The sequence below is a fragment of the Nerophis ophidion genome, linkage group LG24 (assembly GCF_033978795.1).
Source record: "Nerophis ophidion isolate RoL-2023_Sa linkage group LG24, RoL_Noph_v1.0, whole genome shotgun sequence".
NCBI lineage: Eukaryota > Metazoa > Chordata > Actinopteri > Syngnathiformes > Syngnathidae > Nerophis > Nerophis ophidion.
The window spans coordinates 10,633,783-10,657,908 of record NC_084634.1 but is presented as its reverse complement, the minus strand read 5'-3'; the positions used below and the strand labels follow the sequence as shown (position 1 = coordinate 10,657,908).

Genomic DNA, 24,126 nt, shown 5'->3' with positions numbered 1-24,126 from the left:
ATATATTAGCTGCACCGGGCAATAAGCCGCAGATATATATGTTGTGAAATGAGTTATTTACACAGAAATATTTTGTAAATGTTTATCTACATAACTTAATTGTTTCCAATTGGTGTCATGGCAGTAAAACGGCTGTGCAAACAAAACAGAAGTCATAGTCATTGACCTACTAGCTGCGGAAGCTAGCTCTCCAATCAGCTAAACAGTCTCAATAAGAGGAGTGGTCCACTCCCGGCTAACTATCCAATCAGCTAACCAGACTCAATAAGAGGATTGGTCCACTCCCAGCTAGCTTTCTAATCAGCTAAACAGACTCAATAACTCCATGGTGATGTTTTGGTGAATTTACAGAGGAATTTCTGAAACTAAAACAATATAAAAAGAAAGCCATTGCAAGTTAATAATACTAACAGACACTCGTAAACCTGTTAGCATATTGGCTGATGCTAAGGACGCCAGCTTGATTACATTACGATAGCACGTACAAATATGCACGAAAACACTCCTACAGACATCACACATGTGACGCTTTAGTAAGTACGAATAGTTTTAGTTATACTGTAAAACTTAGACACATTGCTTGGAGTGATGAATGAAGAATCCATACGAGTAGAAACGCTGTAGACGGTTAGAAGACTGAACGACACTTTTACTTCCAGTTCAAGGCTTTAACCCGCTGGAAACACTTCTAGGCATTCACCCAGCAGCACGTGCAGTTAGCAAACTCATCCAAAAGATGGCGCCGTAGTACAAACAATAGCTCACCATTTCAGTGTATTTGCGTGTGTCTAATAGTAAATGGGTTATACTTGGATAGCGCTTTTCTACCTTCAAGGTACTCAAAGCGCGTTGACACTATTTCCACATTCACCCATTCACACACTGATGGCGGGAGCTGCCATGCAGGGCCCTAACCACGACCCATCTGGAGCAAGGGTGAAGTGTCTTGCTCAAGGACATAACGGACGAGACGAGGGGGTAGAAGCTGGGGAACGCACCAGGAACCCCCAAGTTGCTGGCACGGCCACTCTACCAACCAAAACTATTTGCTTTTTGGCCGTCACCGCAGAAAAATCCATAAATTAGCTGCACCCTTTTTTTAAGCCGCAGGGTACAAAGCGTCGGGGAAAAAAGTAGCCTCTTACGTTCTAGTTAGATAAAATGCTAACAATTCCTATATTGAAACATTTGAAACCTAATGACATTGTTCAGCCTGATTTGAAAAGATGAGTTTCCCAACGCTGTGTTCCGTCTTTAACGAGATGACTCGGCGACTCCTTGTTGAGATTCAAGGTGCTCCTCTTGAGATATTGATGAGGTTAAGTGATCTACAACAGTTCCAATCAGTGAGCCTCAAGCCCTTTTCGCTACGCTTCTCAATCCATCACGCTAATTACTCGGCGTCACTGCTTTTGAACGACCACTGGAAATTGGAAACACTCTCAGGGGGGGAAATGTCAGCTTTTAGGAGGGAGACATCGAGAAGGCAGCTTCTCAGAAGATGGAATTACAGATCAAGCTCTTCTCTGAGTCACTTGATAGCTGTTCCATTCCAACGTGAGCGTGTGTCCGACTCATGTGTTGAAATGCAATTTCGACTCCGACTACATGAACATGCACTCTGTTTCACGCACCGTGACAATATTTTGGAACAGTATTGGCGCTCCAGTTATTGATACTGACAGTGAGTTTTACCAACTGGGCAGCATGGACATGTTAGAGACTAAAATACAATATTAGAGAAATTGAGGTGTGATGATAAACTCTCATCCTCTCTCATTGACCAACAAAAAAGGAGAAGTCCGGGATTTCACGGTAGTTTGCATAATTTGAAGTGAATGAGTAGAGTTGAACAAGTCATAAATCAATCAATCAATCAATCAATCAATCAAAGTTTACCGATATAGCCTTAAAAAAATTTGTGCGCGTCCGCCTTTGTAGTCTGTACCGACGACATAGTCGATAAACTTCTTCTTTTACTCTGTCTTCTTGTTATGGGACATTCCTCCTCCGCTGTTGGCATTTCTAATATAAAGTAGTGTAAAGTTCCTACTTATATATGTCCGTAAACTCGCCATGAAAGTGCTAAAACATACTGGTAAAGTGAGTTTACATTATTCACCAAAGGAACATTAGTTATTATAGTTCCGGTCGGACAGTTTTTCACGGGACACATTTCCTGTGTTGTTGTCTCCGGATGAGTAGATGCTGCTCCGTTATTAATTTAGCCTCTTAAGGCCAAAGCTGTTTGTTTACATGCTTTTTTTTCCATTTCTTTTTGCTATTTGGGCTTATTAGACCCTAATTAGAATAAAACTAAGAATCATCTTTTGATATGATGTACTTAGTCCATAAGTACACAAATGTGTACTTCATGTGTAGTGACATGCTCATTTTAATTTTGACAACTTTTTTTTTCCAAATTCCATTGTATGTTATACTCTTCTGACACCACCAGATGGCAGTATAAGTGTCTACATAAGCGGCCATAAGCACCCAATTCAGTAGTGTACACCATATTGGAAATAAGAGCTAAAAGGTGCTGTCCACGCATGTGGCCACTAAGGCCTTTTTAAACAAAGTCTGAATTAGCGCCATCTTTTGACACTTCTTCCACTCCCGTCCTTGCACGCTACACCGCTACAACAAAGATGACGGGGAGAAGACGCTGCTGAAGGTGAGCCACGTAAATAAGACCGCCCACAAAACAGCGCATCCAGAAGCGACTATGAGAAATCGGCTTGAAGATGATCTGTAAAACATCATCTATGCAACATTTTTGACCAAAAAACATCATTAAATGTTATGTACACCACAAGGAAGTGTTTTCCATTTAGAAAAAAATAAATAATATGATCCGGAGCACCTTTTATATGAAAAAGATAGAAAATAGACCATTCATCGGCAGTGCGCCTTATTATCCGGTGCGCCCTATGGTACGGAAACTGCGGTATGTAAATATATGTAAATATGTAAGGACCATGACTAGAGATGTCCGATAATATCGGACTGCCGATGTTATTGGCCGATAAATGCTGTAAAATGTAATATCGGAAATTATCGATATCGGTTTCAAAAAATAGAATTTATGACTTTTTAAAATGCCGCTGTATGGGGTGGTACACGGACGTAGGGAAAAGTACAGAACAGTTGCGTCTCCCAGTCATACTTGCCAACCCTCCCGTTTTTCCCGGGAGACTCCCGAATTTCTGTGTCCCTCCCGAAAATCTCCTGGGGCAACCATTCTCTCCAATTTTTCCCGCTTTTCACCCAGACGACAATATTGGGGGCGCGCCTTAAAGCCCAGTCACATAATATCTACATCTTTTCACACGCACAAGTGAATGCAAAGCATTGTTGGTCAACAGCCATACAGGTCACACTGAGGGTGGCCGTATAAACCACTTTAACATTGTTGCAAATATGCGCCACACTGTGAACCCACACCAAACAAGAATGACAAACACATTTCGGGAGAACATCCGCACCGTAACACAACAAAGACACAACAGGACAAATACCCGGATCCCTTGCAGCACTAACTCTTCTGGGACGCTACAATATACACCCCTACCTCAACTCAGCCCTCCCCCTAACCCCGCCCACCTCAACCTCCTCATGCTCTATTAGGGAGAGCCTGTCCCAAATTCCAAGCTGCTGTTTTTAGGCAAAACAATAATGCACTTTGTGACTTCAATAATAAATATGGCAGTGCCATGTTGGCATTTTTTTTTCTCCATAACTTGAGTTGATTTATTTTGAAAAAACCTTGTTACATTGTTTAGTGCATCCAGCGGGGCGTCACAACAAAATTAGGCATAATAATGGGTTGTACTTGTATAGCGCGTTTCTACCTTCAAGGTACTCAAAGCGCTTTGACACTACTTCCACATTTACCCATTCACACACACATTCACACACTGATGGAGGGAGCTGCCATGCAAGGCACCAACCAGCACCCATCAGGAGCAAGGGTGAAGTGTCTTGCTCAGGACACAACGGACGTGACGAGGTTGGTTCTAGGTGGGATTTGAACCAGTGACCCTCGGGTTGCGCACGGCCACTCTCCCACTGCGCCACGTCCATAATGTGTTAATTCTACGACTGAATACAACGGTATCGGTTGATATCCAAATCGGTAATTAAGAGTTGAACGGCAAAAAAGCCATAATGGGACATCTCTAATCATGACCGCCCAAGACAAAAATGTCCTCCTTTGTGTCCCGGCTGCAGGTGTCCTTTTCTACTGCATCTATCCGACCAAGCGGCACACACGCTGCCTGCAGGTGGTGCTAGAGTACCAGGCAGACGTCAACAACGTGTCGTCTCAGGGGACCCATGTCTTCCAGCTCATGTGCCAACATGCCAAAGAGTGCGCCCCCATGTGTCACATGATGCTGGCACAAGGCGCCGACCCCAATGCCGCCGATCAGGTAATTCGTCGGAGGGAGTTTCAGGAAATGAGAATTTTTTTGAATGTGATGAATAGCATGAATGTCCTGAAGGAGCTGAATTGGTCGGTGTTGGAATTGTTTGAATCGGTCGAGAAATGTTGACGTAGCGACACTTTTATATTTAAAATGTGTTACAGCATTCCAGGAGTTCTGGGAAAATCTGAATTTGGGGAAAGTGTAGGTTTGAATGTGTAGGATGAGTGGAGTGTGTTGATGGTGGAATTGTTTGAATCACTTGACAAAATGTGGCAATTGTGAGATTTGGAAAGATTGTCCATTTATTTTAATGGAAATTTTCTGAAAATTTGGGAATTTTAGGAAAACCAGGAATTTAAAACTACAAATAAATAATATCACAAATTTCCTTGATGATAGGAATTGGTCGGTCTTTGAAGTTTGGGAATCGGCTGAGAAATGATGACGTACTTACACTTTGTTATTGAGTGTTGGTGTTTCGGAATTCCTGGAAGTTTGGGAATTTTTTCGAAGAAAAAATAAATACTTTGATGCCCCAACCAAGTAGAAACTTGATATGGGTCGAAAAATGTAGAAGGGGAAGTTGAAAGAAAATACGGTGGAAGTAGGTTGTAGGAAAACTGGGAATTCTGGAACTTCCTGAACTATTTTTTTTAACTTGGAAAATGGTAGTTGTAATTGTCCTGGATGAGTGAAATGTGTTAAAAGTGGAATGGTGTGAATCAATTGAGAAATGTTGATGTAGCGACACTTGTATATTTAAAATGTTTTACATAATACCAGGAATTCTGCGGAAATTAAAATTTTGGGGGGAAGTTGGGAAAGTGTTAGTTTGAATGTTCAGGATGAGTGGAATGTGTTGATGGTGGAATAGTTTGAATCACTTGACAAATGTGGCAATTGTGAGATTTGGAAAGATTGTCCATTCATTTGAATGGAAATTTTCAGAAAATTTGGGAATTTTAGGAAAACCAGGAATTTAAAACTACAAATAAATAATATCACAAATTTCCTTGATGATAGGAATTGGTCGGTCTTTGAAGTTTCGGAATCGGCTGAGAAATGATGACGTACTCACACTTTGTTATTGAGAGTTGGTGTTTCGGAATTCCTGGAAGTTTGGGAATTTTTTCGAAGAAAAAATAAATACTTTGATGCCCCAACCAAGTAGAAACTTGATATGGGTCGAAAAATGTAGAAGGGGAAGTTGAAAGAAAATACGGTGGAATTAGGTTGTAAGAAAACTGGGAATTCTGGAAATTCCTGGACTATTTTTTTTAACTTGGAAAATGGTAGTTTTAATTGTCCTGGATGAGTGAAATGTGTTAAAAGTGGATTGGTGTGAATCAATTGAGAAATGTTGATGTCGCGACACTTGTATATTTAAAATGTTTTACAGAATTCCAGGAATTCTGCGGAAATTTAAATTTTGGGGGGAAGTTGGGAAAGTGTTGGTTTGAATGTTCAGGATGAGTGGAATGTGTTGATGGTGGAATGGTTTGAATCACTTGACAAATGTGGCAATTGGGAGATTTGGAAAGATTGTCCATTCATTTGAATGGAAATTTTCTGAAAATTTGGGAATTTTAGAAAAACCAGGAATTTAAAACTATAAATATATAATATCACAAATATCCTAGATGATAGGAATTGGTCGGTCTTTGAAGTTTTAGAATTGATCGATAAATGATGACGTAGTAACACTTTGTAATTGAGAGTTCGTGTTTCGAAATTCCTGGAAGTTTGGGAATTTTTTCAAAGAAAAAAAAAAATACTTTGATGTCTCAACCAAGTAAAAACTTGATATGGGTTGAAAAATGTAGAAGGGGAAGTTGAAAGAAAATACGGTGGAAGTAGGTTGTAGGAAAACTGAGAATTCTGGAAATTCCTGGACTATTTTTTTTAACTTGGAAAATTGTAGTTGTAATTGTCCTGGATGAGTGAAATGTGTTAAAAGTGGAATGGTGTGAATCAATTGAGAAATGTTGATGTTGCGACACTTGTATATCTAAATATTTTTACAGAATTCCAGAAATTCTAGGGAAATTTAAATTTTGGGGGGAAGTTGGGAAAGTGTTAGTTTGAATGTTCAGGATGAGTGGAATGTGTTGATGGTGGAATAGTTTGAATCACTTGATAAATGTGGCAATTGTGAGATTTGGAAAGATTGTCCATTCATTTGAATGGAAATTTTCAGAAAATTTGGGAATTTTAGGAAAAACAGGAATTTAAAACTACAAATAAATAATATCACAAATTTCCTAGATGATAGGAATTGGCCGGTCTTTGAAGTTTTGGAATTGGCTGAGAAATGATGACGTAGTAACACTTTGTAATTGAGAGTTGGTGTTTCGAAATTCCTGGAAGTTTGGGAATTTTTTCGAAGAAAAAAAAAATACTTGGATGCCCCAACCAAGTAGAAACTTGATATGGGTCGAAAAATGTAGAAGGGGAAGTTGAAAGAAAATACGGTGGAAGTAGGTTGTAGGAAAACTGGGAATTCTGGAACTTCCTGGACTATTTTTTTTAACTTGGAAAATGGTAGTTGTAATTGTCCTGGATGACTGAAATGTGTTAAAAGTGGATTGGTGTGAATCAATTGAGAAATGTTGATGTCGCGACACTTGTATATTTAAAATGTTTTACAGAATTCCAGGAATTCTGCGGAAATTAAAATTTTGGGGGGAAGTTGGGAAAGTGTTAGTTTGAATGTTCAGGATGAGTGGAATGTGTTGATGGTGGAATGGTTTGAATCACTTGACAAATGTGGCAATAGTGAGATTTGGAAAGATTGTCCTTTTATTTGAATGGAAATTTTCTGAAAATTTGGGAATTTTAGAAAAACCAGGAATTTAAAACTATAAATATATAATATCACAAATTTCCTAGATGATAGGAATTGGTCGGTCTTTGAAGTTTTAGAATTGATCGATAAATGATGACGTAGTAACACTTTGTAATTGAGAGTTCGTGTTTCGAAATTCCTGGAAGTTTGGGAATTTTTTCAAAGAAAAAAAAAATACTTTGATGTCTCAACCAAGTAAAAACTTGATATGGGTTGAAAAATGTAGAAGGGGAAGTTGAAAGAAAATACGGTGGAAGTAGGTTGTAGGAAAACTGAGAATTCTGGAAATTCCTGGACTATTTTTTTTAACTTGGAAAATTGTAGTTGTAATTGTCCTGGATGAGTGAAATGTGTTAAAAGTGGAATGGTGTGAATCAATTGAGAAATGTTGATGTAGCGACACTTGTATATTTAAAACGTTTTACAGGATTCCAGAAATTCTGGGGAAATTTAAATTTTGGGGGGAAGTTGGGAAAGTGTTAGTTTGAATGTTCAGGATGAGTGGAATGTGTTGATGGTGGAATGGTTTGAATCACATGACAAATGTGGCAGTTGTGAAATTTGTAAAGATTGTCCATTTGTTTGAATGGAAATTTTCAGAAAATTGGGGAATTTTAGGAAAACCAGGAATTTAAAAAAATATATAGATAATATCACAATTTTCCTAGATGATATGAATTGGTCGGTGTTGGAATTTTTGGAATCGGTCGAGAAATGATAACGCCGTAACATTTTGTAATTGAGAGTTGGTGTTTCGGAATTCCTAGAACTTCGGGAATTTTTACGTAGAAAAAAAATTATTATTTTGATGTCTCAACCAAGTGGAATACTTGCTATGGGTTGGAAATTGTAGAAGGAGAAGTTGAAAGAAAAGATGGTAGAAGGAGGGTGTAGAAAAAAAAGAGAATTCTGGAAATTCCTGGAATATTTTTAACTTGGAAAAGGTAGTTTTTATTGTCCTGGATAAGTGGAATGGTGTGAATCGGTTGAGAAATGTTGATGTAGCGGCATTTAACATTTTTTACAGAATTCAAGGAATTCTAGGGAAATTTTAATTTTGGGGGGAAGTTGGGAAATTGTTAGTTGGAATGTTCAGGATGAGTTGAATGTGTTGATGGTGGAATGGTTTGAATCACTTGACAAATGTGGCAGTTGTGAAATTAGGTAGATTGTCCATTCATTTGAATGGAAATTTTCTGAAAATTTGGGAATTGTAGGAAAACCAGGAATTTAAAAAAATATATAAATATTATCATAATTTTCGTAGAAGATATGAATTGGTTGGTGTTTGAAGTTTTGGAATCGGTCAAGAAATGATGACTTATTAACCTTTTTGTAATTGAGAGTTTGTGTTTTGGAATTACTGGAAATTTGGGAATTTTTACAAAGAAAAAAAAGAATTCCATTGATGTCCCAACCAAGTGGAATGGTTGATATGGGTTGAAAAATGTACAAATCCCATTTGAATATGAGTTGGAAAATTGTGTTAGATGTAAATATAAACGGAATACAATAATTTCAAATCATTTTTAACCCATATTCAGTTGACAACATATTTTAAGTTCAAACAGATAAACATTTTTTTTTTTTTTGTGTGCAAATAATCATTAACTTTAGAATTTGATGCCAGCAACACGTGACAAAGAAGTTGGGAAAGGTGGCAATAAATACTGATAAAGTTGAGGAATGCTCATCAAACACTTATTTTGAATATCTCACAGGTGTGCAGGCTAATAGGGAACAGGTGGGTGCCATGATTAGGTATAAAAACAGCTTCCCAAAAAATGCTCAGTCTTCCACAAGAAAGGATGGGGCGAGGTACACCCCTTTGTCCACAATTGCGTGAGCAAATAGTCAAACAGTTTAAGAACAACGTTTCTCAAAGTGCAATTGCAAGAAATCTAGGGATTTTAACATCTACGGTCCATAATATCATCAAAAGGTTCAGAGAATCTGGAGAAATCACTCCAAGTAAGCGGCATGGCCGGAAACCAACATTGAATGACCGTGACCTTCGATCCCTCAGACGGCACCGTATCAAAAAACGACATCAATCTCTAAAGGATATCACCACATGGGCTCAGGAACACTTCAGAAAACCACTGTCACTAAATACAGTTGGTCGCTACATCTGTAAGTGCAAGTTAAAGCTCCAATATGCAAAGCAAAAGCTATTCATCAACAACATCCAGAAACGCCGCCGGCTTCTCTGGGCCTGAGATCATCTAAGATGGACTGATGCAAAGTATAAAGGTGTTCTGTGGTCTGACGAGTCCACATTTCAAATTGTTTTTGGAAATATTCGATATCGTGTCATCCGGACCAAAGAAGAAGCGAACCATCCAGACTGTTATCGACGCAAAGTTCAAAAGCCAGCATCTGTGATGGTATGGGGGTGTATTAGTGCCCAAGGCATGGGTAACTTACACATCTGTGAAGGCACCATTAATGCTGAAAGATACATACAAGTTTTGGAACAACATATGCTGCCATCTAAGCGCCATCTTTTTCATGGACGCCCCTGCTTATCTCAGCAAGACAATGCCAAGCCACATTCAGCAAGTGTTACAAAAGCGTGGCTTCGTAAAAAAAGAGTGCGGGTACTTTCCTGGCCCGCCTGCAGTCCATACCTGTCTCCCATCCAAAATGTGTGGCGTGTTATGAAGCGTAAAATACGACAGCGGAGGGACCCCGGACTGTTGAACGACTGAAGCTCTACATAAAACAAGAATGGGAAAGAATTCCACTTTCAAAGCTTCAACAATTAGTTTTGTCAGTTTCCAAACGTTTATTGAGTGTTGTTAAAAGAAAAGGTGATGTAACACAGTTGTGTACATTCCCTTTCCCAACTACTTTGGCACGTGTTGCAGCCATGAAATTGTAAGTTAATTATTATTTGCAAAAAAAAAAAAAAAAGTTTATGAGTTTGAACATCAACTATCTTGTTTTTTTTAGTGCATTCAATTTAATATGGGTTGAAAAGGATTTGCAAATCATTGTATTCCGTTTATATTTACATCTAACACAATTTCCCAACTCATATGGAAACGGGGTTTGTAGAAGGGTAAGTTGAAAGAAAAAACGGTGGAAGTAGGGTGTAGGAAAACTGCGAATTCTGGAACTTCCTGGACTATTGCTAAACTTGGAAAATGGTAGTTTTAATTGTCCTGGATGAGTGAAATGTGTTAAAAGTGCAATGGTGTGAATCGGTTGAAAAATGTTGATGTAGCGACACTTTTATATTTAAAACGTTTTACAGAATTCCAGGAATTCTGGGGAAATTAGAATTTTGGGGGTACATTGGGAAAGTTCGGGATGAGTGGAGTTTGTTGATGGTGGAATGGTTTGATTCACTTGACAAATGTGGCAGATGTGAAATTTGGAAAGATTATCCATTCATTTAAATAAAAATAATCAGAAAATTTGGAAATTTTAGGAAAACTGTGAATTTTGACAAATAAGGATAAATGTCACAATTTTCCAAGATGATATTAATTGGTCGGTGTTTGAAGTTTTGGAATCGGTTGAGAAATGACGTAGTTGACTGTCATATGACTTCATATATGACACTTGTTACCCTTTTAGCATGCAAATGATAGCATGCTAGCAAGCTAACGTAAACATGCTAACTTTTTTTTCGAATTTTACATATGTTTTTTTCTATTTCCGCAGCCATACACCTTTGAGATGAAACATGCCGACTGTTACCATGCTATTTTTAGCACACATGCTACGTGTTTTCATTTTTGTGTAAATATGCTATTGTAGCATGTGGCTCATTTTGTAGAGTGACACCTAAAACTCCCGGATTCAGACACTCTGCACCATCTAATAAGTACGGCGGCTTCCGGCGACCCCCGGCCAGAGGTCCAGGGCACAGATAGCAGGCCCATCAAAATTTCCGCGGGAATTTTCTAGTTGATCATTTCTATTTTGGAATTCCTGGAAATTGGGGAAAATTGGAAACATTTTACAAAAAAGAAAAAGTTACTTTTGCCGTCCCAACTAAGAGGAATGTTTTTATGGTGGATTGCTTGTTATGGGTTGAAAAATGCAGAAGGGGAAGTTGAAAGAAAAACGGTTGGAAATAGGGCTTTGAAAAACCAGGAATTCTGGGAATTTCCGCAATTCTTTTGAACTTGGAAAACGGTAGTATGAATGTCCAGGATGAGTGAAATATGTTGAAAGTGGAACGATTCCAGTTGGATGAGAAATGTGGGAGTGGTACAAGTTTGAAAATTGGCCCTTTCATTTTCAATGGGAAGCATTTCCAGGAAAACCTGGAGTTCCTGGTAATTTGAAATATTTGGGAAGAGCAAAATATAGTTGTTTTAGATTCTCGGCCGACCCACACGTTTAGATACCTGAACTATAACATGTTAATAATCCATCCATGCATCCATCCATTTTCCTACCGCTTATTCCCTTTTGTGGTCGCGGGGGGGCGCTGGTGCCTATCTCAGCTACAATCGGGCGGAAGGCGGTGTACACCCTGGACAAGTCGCCACCTCATCACAGGGCATGTTAATAATATAAAAGCTTTTTGGACTTTAGTACTACAAAAACGATAAAATGTTAATAACATAACTACTATAACATTTTAATGATATAAAAACTATAAAACGTTAACACAAAAGCTATTAGACGTTAGTAACATAAAAACAATAAAATGTTAGTAACACAAAAACTATAAAATGTTAATAAAATAAAAACTATAAACTTTAGCAACATAAAAACTATAAGACATTAATAACATAAAAACTATAAAATGTTAGTAAAACTAAAACTATAAAATTTTTGTAAAAAATATATATAAAATGTTAGTAAAATAAAAACTAAAACATTTCTTGCATAAAAATGTAAAACGTTTGTGAAATAAAAACAATAAAATGTTCATAACATAAAACTACAAAACTTTAGTGTCATAAAAACTATGAAACATTAGTAATATCAAACTATAATATGCTAACATAAAAACTATGAAACAATAACATAAAAACTATAAAATATTAATAAAATAAAAACTATAAAACGTTAGTAACATAAAAAACTATAAGACATTAATAACATAAAAACTATAAAATGTTAGTAAAATAAAAACTATAAAATTAAGTGAAATAAAAACTACAACACAAAAATAACATGCACACTATAAAATGTTAGTAAAATAAAAACTATAAGATGTTAGTAAAATAAAATCTATAAAATGTCAGTGAAAAATATACATAAAATGTTAGGAAAATATAAACTATAAAACATTAGTTGCATAAAAACTATAAAACCTTAGTGAAATAAAAAGAATACAAATTTCATAACATTAAACTATAAAACATTAATGACATAAAAACTATAAAACTTAATTGCCATAAAAATTATAAAACATTAGTAATATAAAACTACAATATGTTTACATAATAACTATGAAACGTTAGTTAAATAAACACTAAAAACATTAGTAACATAAAAACTATAACATTTTAACAAAATAAATACTATAAAACATAAGTAACATAAAAACTATAACATGTTAGTAAAATAAAAAAACATAAAACTTTAGTAAAATAAAAACTATAACACATTAAAAACTTAAAAAGTATAAAATGTTAGGAAAATAAAAAGTATAAAATGTTAGTAAAATCTGCGATGAGGTGGCGACTTGTCAAGGGTGTACCTCGCCTACCGCCGAATGCAGCTGAGATAGGCTCCAGCAACCCCCCGTGACCCCAACAGAGACAAGCGGTAGAAAATGGATGTATGGATGTTAGTAAAATAAAAAGTACAACATTTTAGGTAGTGAAAATTTTTTTTTCTAAATGTTAGTGAATTATATACTATAAAACATTAGTTGCATAAAAAGTATAAAATGTTAGTAACTGAAAACTTTAAGACATTAATGACATAAAAAGTATAAAATGTTAGTAAAATAAAAAGTATAAAATGTTAGTAAAATAAAAACTATAACACATCAATAAGATAAAAAGTATAAAATGTTAGTAAAATAAAAAGTATAAAATGTTAGTAAAATAAAAACTATACAATTTTAGTAAAATAAAAACTATAAAATGTTAGTGAAAAAAATATGTAAAATGTTAGTTGCATAAAAACTATAAAACAGTTGCATAAAAACTATAAAACGTTAGTTGCATAAAAACTATAAAACCTTAGTAACATGAAAACTATAGTACATTAATAACATAAAAACTATAACATTTTAGCAAAATAAAAACTATAAAACGTTAGTAAAATAAAAACTATAAAATGTTAGTAAAATAAAAACTATAACATATTAGTAAAATATATAAAATGTTAGTAAAATATAAACTATAAAACATTAGATGCATAAAAACTATAAAATGTTAGTTGCATAAAAAGTAAAAAACATTGACATAAAAACTAAAAAATATTAATAATATAAAACTCTACAACTATGACAGTTTGAGAGCACAGAAAAGAATGTCGGTGTCATGTGAATATTTGCAAAGAGATGAGAACCTCGTGGTTGTGTCTCTTGTCCTTCAGAAAACGGGAGTCACGGCGTTGATGGAGGCCGCCAAAGCCGGCTCGCTGGACCTGGTCAGAGACATCCTCAAAAGGCGCGGCAATCCCAACGCCCTGGACGAGAAACGCCTGTCAGCTGTGCACTACGCCGCCATGGGGGGCTTCTTTGAGGTGAACAGCAGTCTCACTGGTGATTGACGTCCAGTGTTACAGTGGTCACCATCTTGCGTGTGTCGCAGGTGATTGTGCTGCTGTCGGCCTTCTCGGCTGACATGAACATCATCAACGTGGACGAGAACACCGCCCTGCACTACGCCGCTCAAACGGGAGATGTCAACTGCTGCAAGTTCCTGGCTCAGAGAGGTATCAGCACTACAAGTCACACCACTAGTCAGACTGCTATTAAGACTAGTAGTAACACTGTTAGTAATAGTGCGAGACCGATATGTTTTGTACCAATACCGATTATTAGTAGTCAAGGAGGCGGATATTTGGAGGCGATATTTATTTGCGTTATTTGATTGGATCACGGAATGCACTATTTCACCCCAAAAATATTCACATTGGAGTATATGATTTGAAGTTTTTGGGGCCTTAAATTGATCAATAATCTACAAACCCCGTTTCCATATGAGTTGGGAAATTGTGTTAGATGTAAATATAAATGGAATACAATGATTTGCAAATCCTTTTCAACCCATATTCGGTTGAATGCACTACAAAGACAAGATATTTGATGTTCAAACTCATAAACTTTATTTTTTGCAAATAATAATTAACTTAGAATTTCATGGCTGCAACACGTGCCAAAGTAGTTGGGAAAGGGCATGTTCACCACCGTGTTACATCACCTTTTCTTTTAACAACACTCAATAGACGTTTGGGAACTGAGGAAACTAATTGTTGAAGCTTTGAAAATGTAATTCTTTCCCATTCTTGTTTTATGTAGAGCTTTAGTCGTTCAACAGTCCTGGGTCTCCGCTGTCGTATTTTACGCTTCATAACGCGCCACACATCTTTGATGGGAGACAGGTCTGGACTGCAGGCGGGCCAGGAAAGTACCCACGCTATTTTTTTACGAAGCCACGCTGTTGTAACTCGTGCTGAATGTGGCTTGGCATTGTCTTGCTGAAATAAGCAGGGGCGTCCATGAAAAAGACGACGTTTAGATGGCAGCATATGTTGTTCCAAAACCTGTATGTACCTTTCAGCATTAATGGTGCCTTCACAGATGTGTAAGTTACCTATGCCTTGGGCACTAATACACCCCCATACCATCACAGATGCTGGCTTTTGAACTTTGCGCCGATAACAATCCGGATGTTTCTTTTCCTCTTTGTTCCAGAGGACACTACGTCTGCATTTTTCAAAAACAATTTAAAATATAGACTCGTCAGACCACAGAACACTTTTCCACTTTGCATCAGTCCATCTTAGATGATCTCGAGCCCAGAGAAGCCGGCGGCGTTTCTGGATGTTGTTGATAAATAGCTTTTGCTTTGCATAGTAGAGCTTTAACTTGCACTTACAGATGTAGCGACGAACTGTATTTAGTGACAATGTTTTTCTGAAGTTTTACTGAGCCCATGTGGTGATATCCTTTAGAGATTGATGTTAGTTTTTTATACAGTGCCGTCTGAAGGATCGAAGGTCACTGTCATTCAATGTTGGTTTCCAGCCATGCCGCTTACATGGAGTGATTTCTCCAGATTCTCTGAACTTTTTGATGATATTATGGACCGTAGATGTTAAAATCCCTATATTTCTTGCAATTGCACTTTGAGAAACGTTGTTCTTAAACTGTTTGACTACCTCGCCCCATCCTTTCTTGTGAAAGACAGCATTTTTTGGGAAGCTGTTTTTATACCCAATCAGGGCACCAACCTGTTCCCAATTAGCCTGCACACCTGTGGGATGTCCCAAGTGAGTGTTTGATGAGCATTCCTCAACTTTATCAGTATTTATTGCCACCTTTCCCAACTTCTTCGTCACGTGTTGCAGGCATCAAATTCTAAAGTTAATGATTATTTGCACAAAAAAAATGTTTATCAGTTTGAACATCAAATATGTTTTCTTTGTAGCATATTCAACTAAATATGGCTTGAAAATGATTTGCAAATCATTGTATTCCGTTTATATTTACATCTAACACAATTTCCCAACTCATATGGAAACAGGTTTTGTATAACATTGATTTTGAATCATTTTTATTTTTTTAACAATGACTTTTTTATTGAAATTCAACTAAAATTCTTAGGGTACCAAAAAGGTCCCACTCATAGAAGTAAAATACTGACGTAATGGGGCTGACGAATAACTCATGCTGCTGTGCTTTTGTCATCAGGCTGCAACGCCAAGGTGAAGAACCGCAAACTTTTTAAATTTTTTTTTACAGCAAGCACACAAAATATGCAACATTTTCCCCAAAGAAAATTCCAAAGTGGAATATTTGATGTGAAGTAATTACAGCTGTCAATGATTCATGACAACATGGATTTTGAGTCATTTTTATTTTTTGAGCAATTAAAAAAAAAAAAAAAATTCTATTACAATTTTTACAGATCCAAAAAGTTCCCACTCATGGAAGTAATACAATATAAGTTATGGATAATTTTCTTTTTTTTTTCTTTTTTTTCTGACACTTAAAACTCTAAATCAATTTTAGATTGAGCCATCCATTTTTAACTTTTTATTAGTTTTTCAATCTTTTTTTGTTTGTTTTAGGCCCTTTTTGTCTGAGAAAACTTGTTTCTATAGCAAATACATAAAATATGAAATATCTCCCCTCAGAAGTATTAAACAGTGGAATATTTAAATGGTTAATTATTCATAACAACGTTGATTTTGATTAATTTGCATTTTTTGAGCAATTACAGTTTAAAAAAAAATCTCACAAAAATTATTTGGGATACAAAACTCATAAAAGTGATTAAAATAAGTCATACCTAATCATTTTTTATTTTCAATGCTTTAATCTTGAAAGCAACTTCAAATCTATTTGTCCATTGTAAGTGTTTATTTTTTATACATTTTTTGTTTTTTTGTTTTATGCCCTTTTTTGCCCAAGAAACCTTTTATTTATTTATTTTTTATTTTTTTAAACAGCAAACACGCAAAATATGCAACATTTTCCCCATACTCAGGAGAGGGACTGAATAAATGCTCTTATTTCTTTTCAGTCGCTCCCTAAGACAGTGGTTCTCAAATGGGGGTACGCGTACCCCTGGGGGTACTTGAAGGTATGCCAAGGGGTACTTGAGATTTTTCAAAAATACTCTAAAAATAGCAACAATTCAAAAATCCTTTATAAATATATTTATTGAATACTACTTCAACAAAATATGAATACAAGTTCATAAACTGAAAAGAAATGCAACAATACAATATTCAGTGTTGACAGCTAGATTTTTGTGGACATGTTCCATGAGAATCAGCACCTCCAAATCCGAGTCCATGGTTCTCGCCCGGAAAAGGGTGGAGTGCCATCTCCGGGTTGGGGAGGAGACCCTGCCCCAAGTGGAGGAGTTCAAGTACCTAGGAGTCTTGTTCGCGAGTGAGGGAAGAGTGGATCGTGAGATCGACAGGCGGATCGGTGCGGCGTCTTCAGTAATGCGGACGTTGTACCGATCCGTTGTGGTGAAGAAGGAGCTGAGCCGGAAGGCAAAGCTCTCAATTTACCGGTCGATCTACGTTCCCATCCTCACCTATGGTCATGAGCTTTGGGTCATGACCGAAAGGATAAGATCACGGGTACAAGCGACCGAAATGAGTTTCCTCCGCCGTGTGGCGGGGCTCTCCCTTAGAGATAGGGTGAGAAGCTCTGCCATCCGGGAGGAACTCAAAGTAAAGCCGCTGCTCCTCCACATCGAGAGGAGCCAGATGAGGTGGTTCGGGCATCTGGTCAGGATGCCACCCGAACGCCTCCCTAGGGAGGTGTTTAGGGCACGTCCAACCGGTAGGAGGCCACGGGGAAGACCCAGGACACGTTGGGAAGACTATGTCTCCCGGCTGGCCTGGGAACGCCTCGGGATCCCCCGGGAAGAGCTAGACGAAGTGGCTGGGGAGAGGGAAGTCTGGGTTTCCCTGCTTAGGCTGTTGCCCCCGCGACCCGACCTCGGATAAGCGGAAGATGATGGATGGATGGATGGATGGATGTTCCATGAATATTGATGGTAAACATTTCTTTTTTTGTGAAGAAATGTTTAGAATTAAGTTCATGATTCCAGATGGATCTCTATTACAATCCACAAAGAGGGCACTTTAAGTTGATGATTACGTCTCTGTGTAGAAATCTTTATTTAGAATGGAATCACCAGTTATTTTTATATCTTTTTTCCAAATAGTTCAAGAAAGACCAATACAAATGAGCAATATTTTGCACTGTTATACAATTTAATAAATCAGAAACTGTATTTGACTTCTTTATGTCTTTTTTTCAACCAAAAATGCTTTGCTCGGATTAGGGGGTACTTGAATTTAAAAAATGTTCACAGGGGGTACATCACTGAAAAAAGGTTGAGAGCCACTGCCCTAAGAGACACAAACATTTTGTCACGCCCCCTTGAATTAAAATGGTGACGTAATGGGGCTGACGAATAACTCATGCTGCTGTGCTTTTGTCATCAGGCTGCAACGCCAAGGTGAAGAACCGCGAAGGTTTGCTGCCCCGTCAGATCGCCAAAGACGCGGGTCACAAGCCGGCCATGAAGGAGCTGAGGAAGGCGGAGCAACAGAGGGGGAAAGAGAACACGGATCAGACCGTCTTGACAGAAGTGTGGGCCCTCACCCTCCATGACTGGTCCAACGAGACGGAGGCGGACTTGCGACAGGCCTTTCAGACCGACGCGGTCCACAAAGACAAGTTTCTCTCCATGGTAGAGACCCTCAACGCCCCGGTTACCTTGGAGCAGCTGGAGTTGGTCTTCTCCATGCATCAGACCGGCAGAGAGAACTGCATCAACCTCAGCGATTTCATCAAAGGTGTCAGCTACATCAAGAAGCCTTACCTGCTCCTCTCATACGTCCCCAAGAAGAAGAAAGGGGGCAAGGGAGGCAAGGGGAAGAAGAAGAAGCCCAAGTTTGTCCTCCCGATGCCCGTTTGCACCCTTCCATCGGAGCTCCAGCCTCGCCGATCGGACGGCGGCCCGCCCGAATACATGATGGAAACCTACAACATGGCCGACGCCCGCCGACTGGACCAAGAAGAGCCGCCGGAGCATCCCGTGCTTAATGACACCGCCTGGTACACGGCCAAGCCCGACAAGATCTACGTCAACATCAACTACCTGGTGAAGAGCGGCGACATCGATGCTCTGGAAGTGGCCTTCAACCACAGAATCCCCGTGGACATCCAAGATCCCTTCTACAAGACCCCGCTGATGGTCGCCTGCGCCACTGGCAACTACAAGGTGGCCGAGTACCTGCTGGGCAAGAGGTGAGGAACATCATGATTACACTTTTTGAAACATCACATTTGCAATTCCAGGTTTTCATAAACTGTAAACCACTATCATCAAAATTATAACCAATAGAGGCTTGACATATCTCCTTTTGCATGTAAAAAATTAATATCACATTTTACTAAATGTTACAAACCCCGTTTCCATATGAGTAGGGAAATTGTGTTAGATGTAAAAATAAACGGAATACAATGATTTGCAAATCCTTTTCAGCCCATATTCAATTGAATGCACTACAAAGACAAGATATTTGATGTTCAAACTCATAAACTTAGTTTTTTTTTGCAGTTAATAATTAACTTAGAATTTCATGGCTGCAACACGTGCCAAAGTAGTTGGGAAAGGGCATGTTCACCACTGTGTTACATCACCTTTTCTTTTAACAACACTCAATAAACGTTTGGGAACTGAGGAAACTAATTGTTGAAGCTTTGAAAGGGGAATTTTTTCCCGTTCTTGTTTTATGTAGAGCTTAAGTTGTTCAACAGTCCGGGGTCTCCGCTGTCGTATTTTACGCTTCATAATGGGCCACACATTTTCGATGGGAGACAGGTCTGGACTGCAGGCGGGCCAGGAAAGTACCCGCACTCTTTTACTACGAAACCACGCTGTTGTAACACGTGGCTTGGCATTGTTTTGCTGAAATAAGCAGGGGCGTCCATGATAACGGTGCTTGGATGACAACATATGTTGCTCCAAAACCTGTATGTACCTTTCAGCATTAATGGTGCCTTCACAAATGTGTTAGTTACCCATGCCTTGGGCACTAATACACCCCCATACCATCACAGATGCTGGCTTTTGAACTTTGCGCCTATAACAATCCGGATGTTTATTTTCCTCTTTGTTCCGGAAGGCACCACGTCCACAGTTTCAAAATATAATTTGAAATGTGGACTCGTCAGACCACACAACACTTTTCCACTTTGCATCAGTCCATCTTAGATGAGCTCGGCCCAGCGAAACCAGCGGCGTTCCTTGGTGTTGTTGATAAATGGCTTTCGCTTTGCATAGTAGAGTTTTAACTTGCACTTACAGATGTAGCGACCAACTGTAGTTACTGAAAGTGGTTTTCTGAAGTGTTCCAGAGCCCATGTGGTGATATCCTTTATACACTGATGTCGGTTTTTGATGCATTACCGCCTGAGGGGTCAAAGGTCCGTAATATCATCGCTTACGTGCAGTGATTTCCCCAGATTCTCTGAACCTTTTGATGATTTTACGGCCCGCAGATGGTAAAATCCCTAAATTCCTTGCAATAGCTTGTTGAGAAATGTTGTTCTAAAACTGTTTGACAATTTGCTTACAAATTGGTGACCCTCACCCCATCCTTGTTTGTGAATTACTTAGCATTTCATGGAAGCTACTTTTATACCCAATCATGGCACCCACCTGTTCCCAATTAGCCTGCACACCTGTGGGATGTTTCTTATAAGTGTTTGATGAGCATTCCTCAACTTTTTCAGTATTTATTGCCACCTTTCCCAAACTTCTTTGTCATGTGTTGCTGGCATCAAATTCTAAAGTTAATGATTATTTGCAAAAAAACAATGTTTACCAGTTTTAACTTCAAATATCTTGTCTTTGTAGCATATTCAACTGAATATGGGTTGAAAATTATTTGCAAATCATTGTATTCCGTTTATATTTACATATAAAACAATTTCCCAACTCATATGGAAACAGGGTTTGTACATTCTTGTTTAATTTCCACATGGTTTATTTTTTTAAAATCTACAGAAGAATATCGATTTAGTACAGTGGTTCTTAAATGGGGGTACGTGTACCCCTGGGGGTACTTGAAGGTATGCCAAGGGGTACGTGAGATTTTTTTTTAAATATTCTAAAAATAGCAACAATTCAAAAATCCTTTATAAATATATTTATTGAATAATACTTCAGCAAAATGTGAATGTAAGTTCATAAACTGTGAAAAGAAATGCAACAATGCCACATTCATTTTTGTGGACATGTTCCACAAATATTGATGTTAAAAAATGTATTTTTTTGTGAATAAATTTTTAGAATTAAGTTCATGAATCCAGATGGATCTCGATCACAATCCCCAAAGAGGGCACTTTAAATTGATGATTACTTCTACGTGTAAAAATTCTTATTTGTAATTGAATCACTTGTTTATTTTTCATCAAGTTTTTAGTTATTTTTATATCTTTTTTTCCAAATAGTTCAAGAAAGACCACTACAAATGAGCAATATTTTGCACTGCTATACAATTTAATAAATCAGAAACTGATGACATAGTGCTGTATTTTACTTCTTTATCTCTCTTTTTTTTTCAACCAAAAATGCTTTGCTCTGATTAGGAGGTACTTGAATTAAAAAAATGTTCACAGGGGGGTACATCACTGAAAAAAGGTTGAGAGCTACTGCTTAAGTACATGTATTTTTTTAAAAAGTAACTTTTTTTTCTTCCATGCTCACTGCAGACTTAATGTAAGGTCATGTGACCTCTAAACCAAACCAATTTGAGGCTAATCCACCTTCTTTTCCCTCTTTTTTCCAAATAAGAATCGATAAGAGAACCGTTACGGAACCGAATCGTTGGAAAGAATCGAAAGTCGAATCCACACGCAACCATTACGTTATTTCTGCAAACTAAAACCTACACCTATGCGCCAGTCCTGATACCCTGACCCCATACTTACCAACCCCGAATTTCCGTGCCCCATCGACAATCTCCCAGGGCAACCATTATCCCGAATTTCTCCCGATTTCCACCCAGAGAACAATATTGGGGGCGTGCCTTAAAGCATACTTGCCAACCTTGAGACCTCCAAATTTGGGAGATTGGGGAGTGGGATGGGGTTTGAGGTGGGCGGGGCGAGGCTAAGGGTGGAGGAGTATATTTACAGATAGAATTGATTGAAATTCAAGTATTTCTTATATATGTAATCAATCAATCAATGTTTATTTATACAGCCCTAAATCACAAGTGTCTCAAAGGGCTGCACAAGCCACAACGACATCCGCGGTACAGAGCCCACATAAGGGCAAGGGAAAACTCACCCCAGTGGGACGCCGGTGACAATGACTATGAGAAACCTTGGAGAGGACCACATATGTGGGCAACTGCGGGTACTCCGGCTTCCTCCCACCTCCAAAGACATGCACCTGGGGATAGGTTGATTGGCAACACTAAATTGGCCCAACATCTTTTACTTATCTCATATTTTTGACTTTTTATCTCATAAACATTATCTATTTATGTCATTATTTTGACTTTTTACCTCGTGATAGCGACTTTTTATCAAATATGTATGTATTTATATGTCATTATTTTGACTTTTTAGCTCATATTTTTGACTCTTTATCATAGTCATGATTTTGACTTTTGTTTCATAATAGCAACTTTTTATCAAATGTTTGTCTTTTTTTTAGTTATTCAGATTTTTTGGCTCATATTTTTGACTTTTTATCTCATAAACATGATTTTTAATGTAATTATTTTGACTTTCTACCTCATAATAGCGAATTTTTAATCAAATATTTATGTCTTTATATGTAATTATTTGGACTTTTTATCTCCAATTTTTTACTTTTTTGCTCATATTTTTTACTTATCTCATATTTTAGACTTTTTATCTCTTAAACATTTTTATCTCATAAACATTATCTTTTTATGAGCAAAAATGTATGTCCTTATATGTAAATATTTGGACTTTTTTATCTCATTTTTACTTTTTTGCTCATATTTTTTACTTATCTCATATTTTAGACTTTTTATCTCTTAAACATTTTTATCTCATAAACATTATCTTTTTATGTCATTATTTTGACTTTTTACCTCGTGATAGCGACTTTTTATCAAATATGTACGTCTTTATATGTAATTATTTTGACTTTTTAGTTCATATTTTTGACTTTTTATCTCATAATCATGATTTTTATGTCATGATTTTGATTTTTATTTCATAATAGCAACTTTTCATCAAATGTTTGTCTTTTTTAGTTATTTAGATTTTTTGGCTCATATTTTGCACTTATCTCATATTTTAGACTTTTTATCTCTTAAGCATTTTTATCTCATAAACATTATCTTTTTATGTCATTATTTTGACTTTTTACCTCGTAATAACGACTTTTTATGAAATATGTATGTCTTTATATGTAATTATTTTGACTTTTTAGCTCATATTTTTGACTTTTTAGCTCATAATCATGATTTTTAATATAATTATTTAGACTTTTTACCTCATAACAGCAAATTTTTATCAAATATTTGTTTAATTATTTAGATATTTGGCTCATATTTTTGACTTTTTATCTCATAAACATGATTTTTAATGTAATTATTTTGACTTTCTACATCATAATAGCGAATTTTTAATCAAATATTTTTGTCTTTATATGTGTAATAATTTTGACTTTTTAGCTCATATTTTAGACTTTTCATCTCATAATCATGATTTTTATGTCACGATTTAGAATTTACTTTGTAATGGCAACGTTTTATCAAATATTTGTCTTTTTTTAATTATTTTGATTTTTGGGCTCATATTTTTTACTTTTTATCTCATAAACATGATTATTAATGTAATTGTTTTGACTTTTTAACTCATAATAGCAAATTTTTAATCAAATATTTATGTCTTAATATGTAATTATTTAGACTTTTTTTCTCATATTTTTGACTTTTCTTCTCATAAACATTATCTTTTTATGTCATTATTTTGACTTTTTACCTCATAATAGCGACTTTTTTTATCAAATATGTATGTATTTATATTTTATTATTTAGACTTTTTAGCTCATATTTTTGACTTTTTATCTCATTATCATGATTTTTATGTCATGATTTTGACTTTTGCTTCATAATAGCAACTTTTTATCAAATATTTGTCTATGTAATTATTTAGATTTTTTTGTCTCATAT

General features: G+C 36.8%; 1 protein-coding gene across 2 annotated transcripts in view; it reads left to right on the top strand.

Moving 5' to 3' along the window:
- The window catches only part of ankef1a (ankyrin repeat and EF-hand domain containing 1a), a 56,435-nt gene that overhangs the window by 4,479 nt on the left and 27,830 nt on the right, over positions 1-24,126 (top strand). For both annotated transcript variants that reach the window (XM_061885693.1, XM_061885692.1), the window contains exons 4-7: positions 4,234-4,433; positions 13,795-13,944; positions 14,013-14,136; positions 18,400-19,207. In XM_061885693.1, coding sequence (XP_061741677.1) covers positions 4,234-4,433; positions 13,795-13,944; positions 14,013-14,136; positions 18,400-19,207 — 1,282 coding nt within the window. The remainder of the gene's footprint in view (positions 1-4,233; positions 4,434-13,794; positions 13,945-14,012; positions 14,137-18,399; positions 19,208-24,126) is intronic.